Source organism: Lottia gigantea (genome assembly GCF_000327385.1).
Source record: "Lottia gigantea unplaced genomic scaffold LOTGIsca_30, whole genome shotgun sequence".
Taxonomy (NCBI): Eukaryota; Metazoa; Mollusca; class Gastropoda; family Lottiidae; genus Lottia; species Lottia gigantea.
Genome location: NW_008708987.1, coordinates 1,031,374 through 1,047,789, shown reverse-complemented (window position 1 = coordinate 1,047,789; position 16,416 = coordinate 1,031,374). Strand labels below are relative to the sequence as shown.

Sequence of the window (16,416 nt, the reverse complement as noted above, 5' to 3'; positions counted from 1 at the left end):
GAAAATGCATGCGATGTCAAAGAATTTAAAAGGTTTGGGTCTTGAATACATGTAAATAGTCTTCAGAAGTACTAGAAATGTACAAACATCACATAATTCCTTTAAAAATATCTTGAACTAGGAATTTATTTTCTTTTTTATATAAGGCAATATCTCAAGAAAAGATGACTCTTCTTTTTAACTTTAACAAATGTGGATAATTCTTGACACACATGGATTAGACAGATCAAATTTCGACAGCATGCTGTGAACACTATTACTGATTTGCTTAGCTAAAAACAATTCCTGTTTCTGAGACCATGGTGCCATTGACGCCCAAAAATTTGGAACCATGGACTTTAAAGTGGCTTTCATAAGGAGAGAATTTTTTTAGTGCATAGTTTATTAAGAAGAAAAATACTTGACAATAATGTAGATACATGGCTTATTAGCTTGAATGTATTAAGAAACACTGTCTGGATCATCGAAGTGTGAAAACATCACCTGGTAATCTCTTTTAAATCAGTGAGTTGAAGCGAAGGTGCATGTACATATTGTTCATTTTGCAAAGGTGATTCAACTTTACAATTTTATAGGTTTTTCATCTGCTAGTACAGTGGGAAAGCTCAGTCAGTAGCCAGTTGGATTTTCCTTTGCAAGGACAGTGGGATAGCTCAGTTAGTAGAGAGTTGGATTGTCATCTACTAGTACAGTGGGGTTAGTTTAGTCAGTAGCAAGTTAGATTGTCATCTGCTAGTACAGTGGAATAGCTCAGTCATTAGCGAGTTGGATTGTCGTCTGCTAGAACTTTCGTCGATATGTTGTTTTGGATTTGGGGTTTCATTTTGTAGTTCAGATGGTTAGTATTTGTTTATATATTGGATTCTTGTCTGTTAGGACAGTGGGTTGGTAAGTGAGCATTGAGTTGGATTGTCGTCTGCTATGTCATGATCAAGGTCATCTCCTCTCATCCAGTCTCTTTGAATATTGATCTTGACATACTAGTCCAATTATTATATATCATGTTCTAATTTTATTATCTTTCAGCCATGTTTGGCCAGTATAGAGATTATGTAACAAGACTTTATCAATGTAAATAGCAGTAGAGTATACTACACTGTACATAAAGACTTCAACATTAACCATGCTGTTTGAGTTATGGGAAGCCTATGCCCATTTGGTCAGAAAGAGAAGTGACCTTTTGACCATGAAGGTAAGTTATTCTTTTAAGGGACATAGTTATCTTTAGATCTGGGTAAAATAATCTAAATAATTGATTATAGTTGCTAGGAATTTATAATTTTGATCAAATTTCATAATCGATTATATGTCAAAGTTACATTGTCTCCACTGTACCTGTTAACGAGTAGTAATCTCTTTCACATAGATTCCCTTCAGCACATAACTTACTCACAATAAGCCATATTAAGCAATCAAGACAAGAATATACTTCTGTGACGCAGAATACCCATGGAATTAACAATTTTTGCATGTTTTGAATTTAATATTTACAGGGTTTCTCAATTAAACTATTTTGATTTTTAATCGAATATTGATCTGTAGCATGCTGTCGATAATTGATCTCAATTTGGTAATTGATACCCAGCCCTTGTTATCTTATTATTCTTTTGACCAGACAATAGTTCTTAGAGTAGCCATGTCCTACACAGCTGCAAAAATCTTATGATCAATTTTGTCATAGGTATGGTATTTCTGAATGTAAAATTTCAAACTAACAGTTCAAATTCTTATCGCTAGGTTTTTGTGAATCAGGGTTACGTGTACTCCTAGGGTATACAGTACACCATTTACCATTGGGTTACCTTGAAATAATTGAAATAATAATCCTCTTATAGCCTTACCGAGGGAAAATTTTAGACTTTGTTAATAAAATAGTTACTAATGACACAGGATATGCTGACCCTTTCGATACACTTTATAAAACATTTTTATTATTATTGTCCATATAAAAACCACTGTATCAAAGCCTCTAACGGGTGTGTTGTATGATTAGCTTCAATATATTCATGACATTAGGCATGCTAATCCTTCACTCCTAACACTTCATGCGTCATTCCAAACTGGGACTTGAATATGAAGGTCATCACTTGAAGTATTGGGTACCTTACTTTAAAGGGACTGGTGCACCATTTTTTTTTTTATCAATCAAACTTTAGACTAAGAAACGTGAATTTTTAAGCTAAGTCAATCAGTAATAGTGTTTACTGCTCACCATCAAAATTTGAGCCTTCAAATCTATGTGTGTCCAGAATTATCTGTGATTGAATGTTAAAATGACTCGTCAATTTAAGTTACTCTGTGATTATAGAAAAGAGAAATATAGAAATAATGCATAAAATTCCTAGTTTGAAGTATTTTTAAAGGAATTTTGTGATGTTTGCACTAGTACTTCTGAAGACTATTTACATATATTCAAGACTCAAATCAACCTACTGAAATGGCGCATCTGTCCCTTTAACTATGATATTGGCTTCAGTAATCAGGATAAAGATAAAGAGATAACTAATCAGTAATTATTATTAGTTATTTATTTATCTTGTTATCTTGATTAGAGTATAGTTTATTAGGTTAGTATATCATATTATATTTAAAGTCAGGGTATAATTTTTGTCAACAAGAAAACAGATAAATATGTATAAATTTCAGTATCAACTAAATTGTTGGGTTGTGTTATTTGAAATTAAATATCCCATGGTAACCTTATTTCTGTAGATTGATTATAGAACAACTGACACGAGCTATACCCAATATCAGATATCTGTGAACAAAACAGGCAGTGCAAGTGGTTTGCGGAAATCCTGAAAAAAAATTATTTTAATAGAAATCACAAATTCCCATAATAAACTTTATTAAAAGGTCTATTTGGAAAATGTATTGCCAATATTTTTTGGATTTCTGGTTTCGGTTTGCAGTTAGATTGTTATTACTTAGGTTTTAAATTGATAACTATTGGTCACTGTTTATACGTACCCCTGGTTTGACAAGCTCTAGTTTGTGTAAAAACATTGTATTCACAAATATATCGTAAATATCTGAAAGTCATTGTAACATTTTCAAAAATGTTTAGTATGATTGTAATGTTTTTGCAGTCGTAATTCTGTCATATCACAGTGAAGTTACAATAACATATCTTGACTGACAAATTTAGTTTATGACTACAATAATAAATGTTTTATGCTGCATTAATTTTTTACATGTGTTATTTCTGAATAAAAAACAAGGTCAATGTTTAACTTTCTGTTTTTCCTTGTCAAATGCGAGAATTAGTGTAGAAGAACAAAATTGTTACAAAGTATACTACCCAAAACAAATTTTTCACAAAGCACCTTATATTGGTCAGGATTTTGGTGACCGGTTTAGGTTAAGGCTGACCCCATCCTCTCTCTCCCTCCTGAGAATGATTTCTAATCAGAAAAAAGGAAATTAATATTATATGTTATGTGGACTCTTGAACTCTCCAAAAGGATACAAATTACAAAGCCAGTTGCAGCATGACATCAGGTGTTTTGAAAAGGTAGAAATGTCATGTCTTGTCAAAGACTTCACAGTTTTTGTTTCAAGGTCAAAGTGTAATGAAGGCAAATGCCTCATTTTTGAAACGATGACCAAGCAGAAGTTTTTTTGTTTCAATTATGTAAATTTTGTATTTTAAATCTACTCATACTCCCTTTTGCCTTTTGAATTGTGCTACAGCCTTTAAATTAGACAACAGAGTTTAGATGACTAATTGTTTGATTTAAGACCTCTGAGATTATATGTAATGAGGCAATTATTTTATTGTAATTATACTGCATAATTATATTCACATATTGTCTGTATGTATATCTGGACAACTATCATAATTATGGCAGGCTTCACAATAGAGATTTGTACTTCTCTTACATTTGTATAACTATTTTGGCTTTTTTGTCAACTCAGCATTCTGTTTGTATCCTATTTTTACGCTCAATTACTGCATGATTGTATTCGCATAAAGCCATATTTATATTTATAGATATTTATTTATATATAACTATCATTGACAATGAGAGGTTTGTGATTTCTTCTTTCTTCATTAATTGGGTTATCAACTCGTAATTTCCTATTATTATGCCAATATCTTTCAGGGAGTCACGCAGTTATTTTGTAATTGCTATTATTCCATTTTACTACAAAAAAAAGATGTCACTATTGCACTTTTACCCATATACCCTTTGAGCTGTGGGGCGAAACTTAGCATTTTGTACTGTTATGGTACCTAAATATTCAAAAAGTGTGTATTAAAGTCTTATAGTTTTTGTGCATGTATGTAGGCTATCTTATATAGTTCATTTGGCACACTTTAGGATAGTTACGTAAGAATTGTAAGGGATAGTGGGACGCATTACATCAGTTTATTTTAAAGGGACAGGTCTCAGGAATTTTTTAGTAATAGTGTTCACAGCTCACGGTCGAATTCTATGTGCATCCAGAATTATCCGCGTTTGAATGTTAAAATGACGACTTGTCAATTCTAGATACTCTGTAATATATAGAAAAGATATATATAGAAATAGTGAGTAAAATTCTTAGTTTGAAATATTTTAAAAGAATTAAATGATTTCTAGTACTTTTTTGATGCACTGTGATCTCCATTGTTATAGTTAACAGAATTAATCAGAAAAGTTTGGTATTTTTGAATTAATCGTGCATGAAGAGAATCTACACAATTTATTATAAAATAGTATTTCATAACCTCTTCACTCACACTTTTAAAAAAACTGGGTTAGTGTGTGCTAGAGTAGGTCTGCCTGTCTGGTATGCCCCAGATAGTAGTTTAATTAATATGTGATAACACATCACAGATGGTACATTACTTAATATGATCATTGTTTTACGCTGTGGAATGTGCTATTTAAAGAGACTTCCGAATCATATGATACTTGTATAGGGGACACTGATAGTGTCAATTCCACTAAAACTAGGCGTTTGATGACGTCACTAATCGCGAAGGGGCTTATGAAAGAAAACTAAATGTTTGATGATGGCAATAATCGCGAAGGGGCTTATGAAAGAAAACTAAATGTTTGATGACGGCACTAATCACGAAGGGGCTTATGAGATAAAGCATATTTTGCTATTAGTGATGTCATCAAACACTTGTATTGGGGACACTTATACCATCAGTTCTGCTAAAACTAAGTGTTTAATGATGTCACTAATAGCGAAGGGGCTTTTGAGATAATTGCAATTAGTGACGTCATCAAACAACTAGTTTTAGTGTTATTGCAGACCCCCAGGCGTTGGAATGAAAATTGGAATGGTGCTAATGGATGCTATCAGTCTGCCCACTACACATACAAATTTTAGAAAACCTCTTTACAATTTCTTTAACTCCAAATGATATAACTTTGATATTACAAATGATATTACATGGTAATGGCTGCTCAATGTTAAAAGGGTTAAACGCAATTTAAAACTCTCAACAAGAAAATTTTGAGTTGAATCTGTATCTGGTTTGGTTACTTTAATGTGTAAATATATTATATAACTGTTATAATTAGGTCATGTTTATACACTTTAAGTTACCGGTATATCATATATCAAGATTTCAAATACTAGACAAGACTTCAATGAAAATTTAAGAGTGGATTTTTTAACAGCTCAAAACTCTAACCTTTTGGAAAAGAGGATTGTGCTACTTTTTGAATAGATGTATTTTCTTAAAGGTAAAACAGAACAAAAATTTTTATTATTTCATTAAAGATTTTAGGAAATTTTCAAAATTTTCCCAAACTGTTTTCTTATATTTTATTTTTTTTAAGGAATTAAGTTTAGCCCTTTAAACCCTAGTGGCCGATTTTACCAGCCACATTACTTTTCAATATATATCGAAGCAGTCGGCAAAGCGACCATTACCAAGTGACATCACATAATGTTAACGTCATACACTTTAAGTTATATAACTTTGAGTTTTCGGCGGTTTATTTCATTTCTACTCAATCTTCAAAGGTTAAAACTCTAAGAGGATTATGTAAAATTAAATCAAACATGTTGAGGGATATATAATAACTCAAGGTTAGGTTTAATAGACATATGAACATGGTAAGGGTATATACAACCTAATGATAGAAACAACCTTGTTATATTTGGTTGTGGGAGGGTTAATAATCCAGTCAAGTGAAATAATAATAGGCCTACTGATAAACTGCTATAGATATCATTCAAGGATTGCTATGGATATTTTTATAATGAGGAGACAGGATTCACTATGTTGTCTCCTCAACTTGTCTGACTTTATTACATATTTAGCAGGTGAACCTTGTATTAGATATGGAGACATCCAAAATTCTGGTGGTCATTTCAATTTTTAGTCACTTTTAAAGGGTGACCTTGATATCATTATGGTACAATCTAATTAAATTACAGTGAAAAAATAAAGTGATTTGCTAGACACATTTTGAAATCAGCGCTATACAAGGATTATATTGTAGAGTCAAGAATCTCGGCACTATTCTTAAAAAGATTTTCTACAAGTTTACATTGAGAAATAACCATACTGACAACAAAATTAATAGATTTCTTGTGAAACATTACCCAGAAATCCCAGCACCGTAATGACAATTTGTTGATGATATATTTCAGAAGCGTCATGATGTATTGGATATGTTTTTATGGTCATATTTCACAGAGAGAGGATCAGTAGAACATATTCTAATATTGAGGTCAGTATGATTATTCAGGGATATACACCAGCAGAAACCTAGCTGAGAGCGCAGCGGAATCAGGAGCCATATGAAAACAAGCAAGTTGATTAGCAGGAAACGCTGGTTGATTATGTAATAACATATCATACTACTAGTAACAAACTGGCTCACCAACCTGCTACTTAAAGTGATACTACGTCTTAGAATGAACATAAAATTTGATTCTCAAGATTGGTCAATAAGAGTATATATTCATCAGTGAACTTACCTGGTGTCATAAAGTTACAACAGAATCCCTGTAAAATCTAGAAAATTCATAAAACTAAGTAATTATTGAAAAACGATTAATCTTAATATTAAGCGTTTTTCAATAGTTAATTACATATTTATGGATAATTACTGAGTTTTTTTGGATTTATCTGATTATATTAAGATCCTGTTATGTTATTTATGACACCAGGTATATCTACTGAGTCTTATTGGCCAAGTTTAAAATTCTTAAATTTGATGTTTATTCTAAGACGTAGTATCACTTTAAGTGTAATAATAATTTTGAAAAAAATTGTTACATATTACTACTATTATTAGAGGTGACAGATTAAAATAAGCTGTTGTTTGTCTCTGAAACCTTACTTATATTACAATATAGTTTCATGTGTAAAGTAGTAATAGAATATAGCTAATACTGATAAAGAAGCTATTCTAAAAAATTATGTCATTTTTTAAAAAGCTGCTTAAGGTTTCATAGGTAGCCATTTTACTTTTGGTTTACATTTTATGTCATACTTGAAGGAGTGTTATTTCTTGTTTTGTGAATTCTGCGGTCCTTACACAACCTCCTATTTAATGATCTCTAGAAACGTCCAGGATTTGCCGGAATTTTATATCTGGTTCTGTGAATTATAAACCTTAATCTATAATTTCGTTTCAGGGATGAAAGTACGATGTGTAATCAGCTGAGTCAAGAGTTTATGAGTGATATTGTCACGGTAACGGCTAATGCTAATAATGAAGACGACGCTAGTTTGTTACAGAGCTATTTATTGGACGATAGAGGATGGATGTTATTACATTTGATCAGAGATATTGGTGTTCGGGTATGTATCTTTTTCATACTTCTTTTAATAGTCTTTGTTGGCCTATGAAACATAATATTGTGAGTTAGGTCCCTTTTTTCAAATTTTTGTTCAGTAAATTTGCTAACCTTACTGTTATGCCTAAAATCTGATTTTGGAGAATTAATCACTGTAAAAAGCTAGCTGTCCTGAGGTTTGTATATCTGAAATACTTTTCTCACTTCGATATTCGTGAACAGTGAACACTATGGATGATCCCTTTGCAAGTTTTTACAATTGTGGACAAATATGGTTATGGTGCATTTCTTTTTTTGATGTTTGGATTTGTTAATTTCTTTTGAAATGTGTACAAAATTGTAACCAATTTGATGTGTGGACCTATATTTGTTTTCCTAGCAAGTTAATCTTTTTCTTTATAGGGTTTGTGTAATAGCCGAGATTTTTGTAATTTATTGGTATCTTTGTTGCCATGGTGTTGTCAGTTTAACCAATCAGAAGTTTTACCTAAAGGCCTTTCAGGTGAGCAACATCAAAGTTTAAAATGGTCAAACATATCCCAAATAGACACAAGTTGTAGATTGTAAGAAATTTATAGCTGTTTTATTTTCTGAATAAGTTGGAATCTCTTATAGTTGCCTGTAAAGTAAATCCTCTCACTTTATGGAGAATATATGGTCAAATTGCAAAAATTCTTGAGGATTCATTGCCTATTTCTATCATTTTGGCTTTTCAGAAAAAGAGCTTCCACTAATTAACCAGTCTTTCAGTAACGTAATCAAACTTTCTAAACTCAAAACATTAGGTTGTCAAAAAGATGGAAAAAATAATCAGAAATCCTCAGAGCAGCCTCACCATTATCCCAAGCACAAGAGATCAACCCTTGATACTTTCAAAATGGAGGACGTTGGCGATGATAGCGACACTGCGGAGAATGACAACAAATCAAAAGCTAAACCAGCCAGATTGAGACGAAAAAGTTCCCCATTTGTTCGAAGTTTAAGTTCACAGAAAGAAGATGATGGATACTCCGATGATGATGTCATTTCCTCTTTTGAAAAAGTCTCGAAGCCAGATATAACTTATTCAGCAGCAGAATTAGTGAAATTAATTTTGGAGTTGATCAGTGAATTAAGTAAATTGGACCTAGAAGAAATGGCTTCTGGGAAATCTCTGTCTTCCACCATTTTGCCTCATCTGCTGCATTTGTTAAATGAACAGTTCTCTCCCTTATTTGTTGAAGAGCTCCAAAAATCTGACACAGCAGAAGGGCAAACTAATGATAAAATGTGCATGTGGTCACAACAAACCAAAATTACCGTTTTGAAATATTTGCTGCGATCCATATTTTTAGTGAGTGGTATCATAGCAACACATCAACATGGCGTGAAAATTCTAAGTGGACATGGAACTGTTCGAAATTTGTTTAGCTTTTTACTTCAGAATTTAAAATTATCGGATCCAAAATTGAAATTTGACAAATCTGTGTTTTCTGTGGTGGAGGACATCATTTGTGGATTGATTTTACTGTTTGAAATAATTTGTCAGCATTTGCCGTTCAATCCAGCGTACATCAACGAAGCCTTGGGACTTCTGACTGTGTTTGATGAAAATCGCGGCTTTGATTATATAAGATACTTGGTAGAGGTCATCGATAGTGATATATTTAGTAACAGATCCAAAAATCTTGACAGTGACAATGTCATTAAATATGCAGGAAGTTTTATAAATACGTTGAAAACGTTGAAAGTGAACTATATCCATGCAGTAAAATGCCTGAAACATCGGCATCGAAACTGTGAATATAGTTCTTATTTCGACCATCATCACGGAATATTAGGTGCCTCTCCTACAATGAAAAGTATAGCAGATTCGAACGAATTCAAAGAAGAGCTGGAAAATTCCTCAAAATTAGATTCTTTAGACTTTGAAAGTAGTACCAAGAGTGCCATAAGTGAAATTTTCAAAAGGACGTTATCAGAATCAAAGAGTAGTCCGCCGTCTGCATGTGCCATAGCCATGTGGTCGGAGTATCTTTTGGATTTGTTGCCAGTAGTTAAACATAAAAGAACGCAAGTTCAGGTGTTGGCCATGTTGTCTAATCCAGGAGTATGCTGCTGTATTCAACCCAAACGTGTTATTGACACTGTAGTGCCCCTTCTCGGGGAACTGACACCAGCCATGAGCAATTTTTGTTTGGAAACTGTGACCTCTCTGCTGTTGGACAATTTTCAAGGTCTCAAACATCCAAAGTTAACCTCTAACCAAAGCGTCTGTCAGCATTGTTTCTTGCCCGATAACCTTTCAGCATTATCCTCGTTAGATATTCCTAAAGCTTTTAAACTAGATAGTGGATTTTCTAGTAGCGAAATTACCGAAGCGAATCGGCTCAAATCTCTTCAAAGATGGCGTCCATTGAGACAACTTACGAACTATGTTTTGGCAGGCGATAATACTTTAGCTTTGATAGTCAGCAAGGCGTTAATTGTCTTAGCGTTCAAGGGGAATGATATCATAAAAGAAGAACTATTTTTTGGAATTTATCAACAAGTTTTGCAGTCTGTTGTCACAGACATTGATTCGAATCCTACAGACGTGTCCAGCGATGAAGCTTCATCTGCGTCTGTTCCAACCAGTACCATGCTCTACTGTGTTTCTGCTCTACCATACGTTCTTCAAGTTGATAAAGTCATGAAGTCGTTCCTAGAAAAAAATGGCTTGGCACGTTTGCATGAGTTAATTGAAGATGAGCAGCTCCGAATGCCAGTCCTGGGAGTTTTTGAGGCGATTATTATGATCGACGAGCAAAAATTTCATAGTTCCAAATATGAAATTAACGAATTTGAATCTGATTATTCTGGTGGTTATGTAATGCAGAATTTTATAGATGTTTTAGCGCGAAAAACTTGCAATATTACGTCAGCCTTTCAACGTCTGCACATTAACCAACTGGAGAAATCTGGATCCATTGAAGTCAATCCTGACTCTGAATCATCTGAGGTGGACGAAAATTCAGAATCCAACACTAGCAACAAGGAGGTGAATCTTTGTGAAGAGTTGAAACAGTACCATAGCGACATGTTAAAACATTTGCCACTTCTGCTCGATATGTGGCAGACGTGTGCAAAATTGTGTATCAACAGTCCAACATTTCGTTGTTTTTTCCGGAACTCCCCTGGTCCGAATTCCATAGTCATAGAATGTCTAGTCCTAGCTCTGGAACTCTTAGTTGAAATTGGAAACAAGGAATCGACGTGTCAGAAACTCTGTAGTAATGGAGAAGAAGAACAAGTATCCAAGACGACAAAAAAGCTCAAACCCGCTTCCTTTTCTTGTCACCAATCGAAACTAGCTTTTATTGAAGCAGTGATGATCGTGTGTTTTTCTTGCCAGACTATTAACGGCTCTCAAAAGGTAAGAAGAATCTGTCTGTCTACTGTCTACTGGAATATTATTCAAGGGTCATCAGTGTGGGGGTTTCGTGTATTTTGTTGCACGTTGGAAATATTGTTTAGCTTACAAAGACAACGATAAAGGCTTTACATAATGCTTGATTAATTCAAACAAATGGTGATTTTGGACTCATGGGCTCTAATCTTGGTTAGCGTATGAAAGGCTGGTGACCTAGTCCTCTTTCCTAATTATTCTTGTCAACCCAGCTGTAAATGGGTACAGAATATGCCATCTTTCATTATTCCAGTTGACCCAGCTGTAAATGGTAAGAGATAATCTGGGTAAGATTAATGCCAAGACGTTTGACTAAGGAGAAGTTGGTAAATCTTCTAGAATCTAAAGTTATTTTTTAAATGGTTATTTCTTTCTATGGATGAAGTAACACAAAGTGTCATTATTATATTTTAGAAAGGAGAAGAAGAGAAACTGTGGAAGAGATTGCTGTCTTCATTATTACAATGTACCGAACTGGAGTCAACTAAATTACGGACAGTTATAGATATGTTACTCACTACAGCTCTACCTCAAATACCCTCAATACTCGAATACTCTTACCCCCAAATAGTCAATTTATTGGTAAGTTTGATCTCCCACCCCCAGCTCTACCTCAAATACCCTCAATACTTGAATACTCTTACCCCCAAATAGTCAATTTATTGGTAAGCTGTTTTTTTTAAAAGCCAGATTTCACATAACTTTTGTATCTACACAAAGCTGAACCATTAATGAGTCTATCAAGACATTACAAGATATTCTACAATTTCCCTGTACCCCAGATGGAACAGCAAAACAGCAGAGGATGAGAATTTTCCTTTTTGTACAACTCTGTACAAGTGGGATGGAGCAACTCCCATAAACAGTGACATTTTATATCTGGCTCTAAACATGCCAATTTCTCATCTCAGAAATTCTGATGACTGATTTCGTTATTTACAAGTGGGGGGAAAACATTTTTTTTTTCTTATATTTTGTGTAGAATTTATGTGAAGAAGATTGGGATGAAGAAGATGAATTAAGATTAATTAAACAACAGACAAGTGAATCAGACCAGGATACGATGTATACAGAACACGGTTACGAGGCTGATACAGAGGGCGCTACTCTCGATGATTTACAATCTAGTAAGTTATTAATAGTTGTTGTATCAGAGTATCAGAGTATGATTAATCAATGACAATTATGAGAGTTGTAACACAGTGTTCAAATTATATTACCTATCTATCTAAGTAAGGTGATACATGGAATATGCTTTGTTATCACTCACTATTTTGGTGTCTGTCTTATGCCAGCTCCAACCTCAACAAGGGGTGCACATTATATACGGGTAAATGGATATTTCCAGATTTTGATGGGGTAAGGAAGGGGTGCGCATTATACACGCTTGCGCATAATGTTCGAAAATATACAGTATATGGTGGCTGTTTCAAAAATTTAGATCTTAAAATTATTTCCCAGTTCAATAAATAGGTCAAGATAACCTTCAGATTTTCAACCCAGTTTCCCCTGTCAGTGATGCAGGACAGAGAGGCTGACATGGAAAGAGTATCTAGTCATGCAGATAGAACATTAAACCTGTGTTACAAACTGTGCATCTTAAAGATCTCTTAACAGTTGGAAATAAAAAAATAATAGGCTGATGAAATGCAACTGTCCTGGTAAAATTTCCCTCATTGCAAACTGCATGACATTGCCTGTCTTCAATTAGGTGCAGAAAAGTAGACGTAAACCTTCATATTTTGTTTCATTTATTTCAGCCTGGAATGGTAGGCCAGGGTTGTCTATTTATAGTAACAATGTACTGTGTTTTCCTGCTGTATTTAGACTAATTATAGAAATGTTGAAAGTGAAAGTAGAACCTAGCTATAAAACATGTGATATATTAATACCAGGCCTGTTGAGATTATTACAAGTTTTAAAATCTAGTAAAATAGCCGTAGAGGCTGTTTGTAAGGAGGTAGGTAACTTTATTTTTTTTTAAATAGTTTGATGGATTAAGGCGGAGCCACGATGGCTCAGGGAATTCTAGGGATTATGGGGGAGAATAGGATTCTTTATCCATTGTTCAACAATATATGGTTTTTGGTTTTGTTTTTTATGTTCAAATTAATAATGCCTTTTTAAAAATATTTTCAGGGGTTGTTGGAAATTATTTTAGATGGTTTTAAAGAAAAGTTGGTTTGTAAAACAGGCACACATCAAGGTAATATTCTTTCACCGTTATTTATTTTTTAAACCAGAAAAACTCAACATGGTTATATACCTGCATGTCCCCTGCTGTGAGAGGGGAGGGGGGATTGGTGGCATGATGAGGGTTGTTTCTTATTGTTACAATAATCGGTATATGCTGATAAAATACTGGACTTAGATGAAGAATATTGTGATAACAGATGAATTTCCCTGTATAAATGGCAAAGATACTTCCTACTTTTGAAGTAATTCATATTGGTATTTGTAAAAAATGTGAACGATATCGTAACTTTTAAAATTGTTGTTTTTCTGCAGAAATCCTAGTTCGCGAAGTATTACTATCTTTAATACAACTACTAGCTCAACAACAAATGTCTTCCCAGGAATTGATGCAGTTCTTCCATCTCTTTAAATCAAAAGACAACAATATTGTAAGTAATTTTATGTTTATTATCCTACATTTTCATTGAAGTCATTTAGGCATTACAAGGATGAAATGATTGTCAATTTTTAGTTTTGATTTGTCCTATGAATAATGCATTTCTAATTAAGGATTGATTGAAATACTGGATTGTTTTAAACCAAATTTAAAGTACATTTTTGCTGTTTTTCTGCAAAATTTCTCTCTCAATTGATTGATTCCTTGATCACTAATTTCAGGATGGTCTGTTATCAATGTTTCTTGGTATAGTAGAAAATTCAGTATTAAATCCATCACATAGTCTTCAGTTCCCTGTATCTAGTGTGGGTGAGAGAAGACAATCAGAAGATGATATTAACATATCAACAGGTTTGTCTCTTTTTATTTCCACTCGTTAAAGTAGCTACAAATCTTGGTGTGCTTAAATCATAAGTAAGAAAGACAAAGCATTTTCTGAAAGTTTTTTTTAGATTTTGAACGTTATTCTATTATTTTTTATAGGTAAAATAAGACTTTCCCCCCATGTGCTACTCTTTCTTTTTTTATACTTTGAATGATTTTTTTTTTTTAAATCCATTAATAAGCTATTTTTGAACCTATGGTTCTTTTCAGATCCCTATTATACAAATGATGGTAGCAAGCAGCCCAGTATTAAGATGGTTACCCATGGTGCCGTGCAATGTTTATTGAAGGATGGACTAACATGGCCGCCATTACAACATGGCTTCTCCGTGTCACTATGGATTCATCCTGAAAGTCTACTAGAGAAAAAACCTGACCACAAATCACCAGACGTGAAAAAGTCCCCTGCTAAGACTTCCAGTAAGTGTTCTTGGTCTATTTTGAAAACTGTTAAAACTTAAAACTCTTACAGTGATTCTGATTGGATAGATAATTTGTGATGTCATCAGGTCAAAGTTCAAAATTATTCAAGCTAAATGTAAATAAAAAATGATCTTTTTCAGATCTATACTAGACTTAAAAGAACTAATTTAAATATTTAAAGCTGTTTTTTATACAGATTGCTTCAAAAACTAACATGATTTAGTATTGATATTTGTCTCCCTTTTTAGGTCATGTGACACCCGACCAAGACACACCCCCAACTCCTGAAATACGTCCGAGAACTTCCTCATTTAATGGTCAGACGCCTCCGAACTATACTCATATTTTTTCTGTTGGTAATCCACAGAAACGATTTGAAATGTGGCTGGATGTTAAAACAAACTCCTTAGTATTCAGGTACTGTATATACCTGTTGTTTGGGGGTGATTTTGGGGGTGGTGGTACGGAAATAATCTTTTGGTTTGAGGTTGATAAACAGGAATAAGAAATACACTACTATGTAAGGTTCGATATAATGTTACAATTGTGTTACTTTTACTCAATCAAGCATATAGCGATGCTGCTGTGGCTTTTACAGTTTAGAATGGAATTATAGTTATAATTTCTTCTTCAGGATATCTACAGCTTATTCAGAACATGGTTTACTGGCTGAAAGTTTTGTAGAGAATTTTCTTAGTATTTCAAAATGGCAGCATGTTGTAGTGAGTTATAAGGAATCTTTAGATGGTAGTACTCAACTTGGGAAGGTAGGTACATGGTGTTTCTTGGAATCATTAGGTAGGAGGGAGGGGGAGTAGGGGCCACAAAATGGTTTTTGGGGGCGCATAAGCAAGTCTTCCCTATCTGTTTGAAAGTGAGTGAGCCAAAGCTGGTTATGAACACCTGATGTCACTTTATACTGGCTTGTCAAATTGTCATACAATTACTTATTATTTATATTACACTCATTTAAGAGATTTACAAGGTCTTGACCTTGGCCAAATAGATGAATGAAAGAATGAAAAAGAAACAAACAAAAGAATGAATGAATGAAAAAAAGAATAAGGCACTATTTTACTGCAAAAATAACTGAATAAATTAATTGATAATGGTATGAATAATGAATAAATGAATGAATGAAGCAATGAATGGACAAACTTTTGATCCAAATATTTTATATTTTGTCTCCTCTCTGTTTCAGTTGATATTAATTATAAATGGCTGGATGTGCAGAGAAGTTCATCTAGATCATCCAGCCTCAGCGTATCGTAAAGATATCCAGGTCCAGCCTTCACTATATCTTGGCTGTTTAGAGAAAGAGGACATCAGTAAAGATCTGTGTAGATACAGGATAGGTCCTGTCATGGTGTTTAAGGGTAAGTTGAAGACGAATTATCTTTCTTTGCCTTATTGCGGCTATATAGGGTGGTACTAGATTGGAGAATTCTGAGTGTTAGTGGAATTGCAGGAACCAGGACTGAAAATTGGAATGGTACAAATTGATGCTATCAGTGTCCCCGCTACACATAAAGAATTTAGCAAACTCTTTCCATATTAGTCATTCTTACCATATTACATCTATATCTTACAGGAAGTGAGTACAGTAGAGAATGGTGGTACTATTTATATACGCAGGGTGTCAACTGTACCTCCATTAGTAAATGTGACAGCACCAACACAGGAACTACTTTCTCAGCGTATTTATCTAAAGAAGTGATCAGTGATGGAAATCTGTTGTATGATGTATTAGTGGGCAGTATGGGTATTATAGATATTGATAAAGCTAGGGTAT

At 33.7% G+C, this 16,416-nt stretch overlaps 1 protein-coding gene across 1 annotated transcript in view; it reads left to right on the top strand.

The window, feature by feature from the left end:
* Positions 1-6,060: 6,060 nt before the first annotated feature.
* LOTGIDRAFT_161637 (hypothetical protein) overlaps positions 6,061-16,416 on the top strand; it is a gene marked incomplete at both ends in the record, with an annotated part of 31,551 nt that continues 21,195 nt past the window's right edge. The window contains 16 exons of the mRNA XM_009057488.1: positions 6,061-6,063; positions 6,604-6,683; positions 7,597-7,762; positions 8,161-8,260; positions 8,475-11,152; positions 11,600-11,767; positions 12,168-12,312; positions 12,946-13,145; positions 13,325-13,391; positions 13,694-13,809; positions 14,039-14,168; positions 14,412-14,621; positions 14,873-15,041; positions 15,259-15,391; positions 15,826-16,000; positions 16,216-16,412. Coding sequence (XP_009055736.1) covers positions 6,061-6,063; positions 6,604-6,683; positions 7,597-7,762; positions 8,161-8,260; positions 8,475-11,152; positions 11,600-11,767; positions 12,168-12,312; positions 12,946-13,145; positions 13,325-13,391; positions 13,694-13,809; positions 14,039-14,168; positions 14,412-14,621; positions 14,873-15,041; positions 15,259-15,391; positions 15,826-16,000; positions 16,216-16,412 — 4,737 coding nt within the window. The remainder of the gene's footprint in view (positions 6,064-6,603; positions 6,684-7,596; positions 7,763-8,160; positions 8,261-8,474; positions 11,153-11,599; positions 11,768-12,167; positions 12,313-12,945; positions 13,146-13,324; positions 13,392-13,693; positions 13,810-14,038; positions 14,169-14,411; positions 14,622-14,872; positions 15,042-15,258; positions 15,392-15,825; positions 16,001-16,215; positions 16,413-16,416) is intronic.